The sequence below is a fragment of the Marmota marmota genome, unplaced genomic scaffold, assembly GCF_001458135.2.
Source record: "Marmota marmota marmota unplaced genomic scaffold, marMar, whole genome shotgun sequence".
Lineage (NCBI taxonomy): Eukaryota > Metazoa > Chordata > Mammalia > Rodentia > Sciuridae > Marmota > Marmota marmota.
This window is the reverse complement of record NW_026000207.1, coordinates 523,174-524,978: the sequence shown is the minus strand read 5'-3', so window position 1 is coordinate 524,978 and position 1,805 is coordinate 523,174. Positions and strand designations below refer to the sequence as shown.

The 1,805-nt window shown below is 41.0% G+C and overlaps 1 protein-coding gene across 1 annotated transcript; it reads left to right on the top strand.

Annotated features, from left to right (window-relative positions):
* Positions 1-403: 403 nt before the first annotated feature.
* Zscan4 (zinc finger and SCAN domain containing 4) lies at positions 404-1,477 on the top strand. Its single transcript, XM_015505316.2, has 2 exons — positions 404-524; positions 615-1,477. The coding sequence occupies exons 1-2, from the start codon at positions 404-406 to the stop codon at positions 1,364-1,366; spliced, it is 873 nt and encodes a 290-aa protein (XP_015360802.2). The 3' UTR covers positions 1,367-1,477.
* Positions 1,478-1,805: the final 328 nt, after the last annotated feature.

Sequence of the window (1,805 nt, the reverse complement as noted above, 5' to 3'; positions counted from 1 at the left end):
TATTAATCAGTGATAACTAATCAAGAATGCATATTAAATGAGATGCTTTCAGTAGATACACATATACCAAGGTTATGTGTTGCCCAGTTGATGAAAATATTGTGGCCAGAAGTTCACCAGAAACAGCATTTTCCCCAGGCATAATTATTCTATAGTTACAAATTCAATGTTCATAGATACTTATAAAGCATAACAACTTGTGAACAATGGAAATAGCACTATCAGAGATAGGGTTAGACAAGGTGTGGTAACTCAGAGTTGAGAAATCTTGTGATAGTCTGTTGAGGGCAAGTTTTCCATAAAGTTTTTTCCTTACACAACTGACTCACAGATAAAAATGAAATGGCTTTCTTTACAGGTACGTGTTCACATGCAAGGACAGGAAGCCCTTTTTTCTGAGAACATGCCCTTAAAAGAAGTTATTGTTCATCTCAAAAAACATCTATCAGCAGAAAACACAACAGGAGAGAATAAAGGGATATCCTTCCAGGCTCCTCAGGATACTCCCCTGGAGACAAGACAAGGTGAGTCAGGCAGACCTCCACCCTGAGGGTTATTCTATGTGTGCCCCTTCTTGAGTACAACTTCATTTCATAGCTTCTTTACTTCCACAGGAAATGAAGATAAAGAAAATGCATGCAACAATTTCTGGAAAAATACTCAAGCAAATGACAGTATTAATTGTCAAGGAACTCAAACACCTTCCCTACTCATTATCCAGGAAGATAACTGTCTTAGGTTAGAAGATGGAGGTGCTTCTTGTGAGAACCCACACAACTCCAGAAGGGTAGTCACATCTAATTCTGAGAAAGGGCCCCTGGAGGGACCTTCTTACCAAAATGTCCCTGTGGAGGAGCAACCAGAGTTTCTCCCCACCTCAGACCAATCCTCCTCCGAGTTTGTCCCTGCCCACCAGAGCAATAAGGGAAACTCTACATGTGAGGGACACCATGAAAAATACCGTGGAGCTCAAAAGTCATACAAATGTAAGGAATGTCCCAAGATTTTTAGGTATCTCTGTCACTTTTTAGCCCACCAGAGAAGACACAGAAATGAGAGGCCATTTGTTTGTGCTGAGTGTCAAAAAGGCTTCTTCCAGGTGTCAGACCTACATGTGCATCAGATGATTCACACAAAGGAGAAGCCTTTCAAATGCAGCATATGTGAAAGATCCTTCAGCCACAAAACCAACTTGAGGGCCCATGAGAGAATTCACACAGGAGAAAAGCCCTATACGTGCTCCCTGTGCCAGAGAAGCTACCGCCAATCGTCTACATACCACCGTCACCTGAGGATTCACCAGAAAATCAGACTCAAAAGTGTCTCTTCCACACCAAAAGCTTCCTCAACTACTGCCCCTATGTAATTTAAATGCATATATTGCATACATGTGTATTTCCATAGTATTTATCCATTGAGAACATACAATGTAACTTCCTGACTATGTTGTCTCTCACCATGAAAATGTAAGGTTAAAGAGGGCACCACATGTGTCAATTTTGTTCACTAAAGTATTCCAAGTGCTTAGAAAAGTGCCTGATATTTCATGTTTAATAAATATCTGTTGAGTAAACAAATTAATCTGTAATGTTCATGCTATTAGCCGCTTAGAAATAAAAAAAAAATGTGCCCACATGAAAAGATCTATCCTGGAGGACAAAACACCACCACCTCACAGTGGTCCAGAGGGGCTTTCACTACCCATCGCCCCCATCATCCCAGCACACTCTATTTCTGTAACCACAGACACCTAAAAACACCCTGAGCAGAGGTGGATATTTGAAGGCAGGTCTTGCAAGATGACT

What these genes read in the sequence shown, in the direction of transcription:
- Zscan4 (XM_015505316.2), top strand. Translation starts at nt 404, where the DNA reads ATGCCCTTAAAAGAAGTTATTGTTCATCTCAAAAAACATCTATCAGCA. An exon ending in TCCCCTGGAGACAAGACAAG is followed by an intron (nt 525 to 614) that starts GTGAGTCAGGCA and finishes TTACTTCCACAG; the next exon opens with GAAATGAAGATAAAGAAAAT.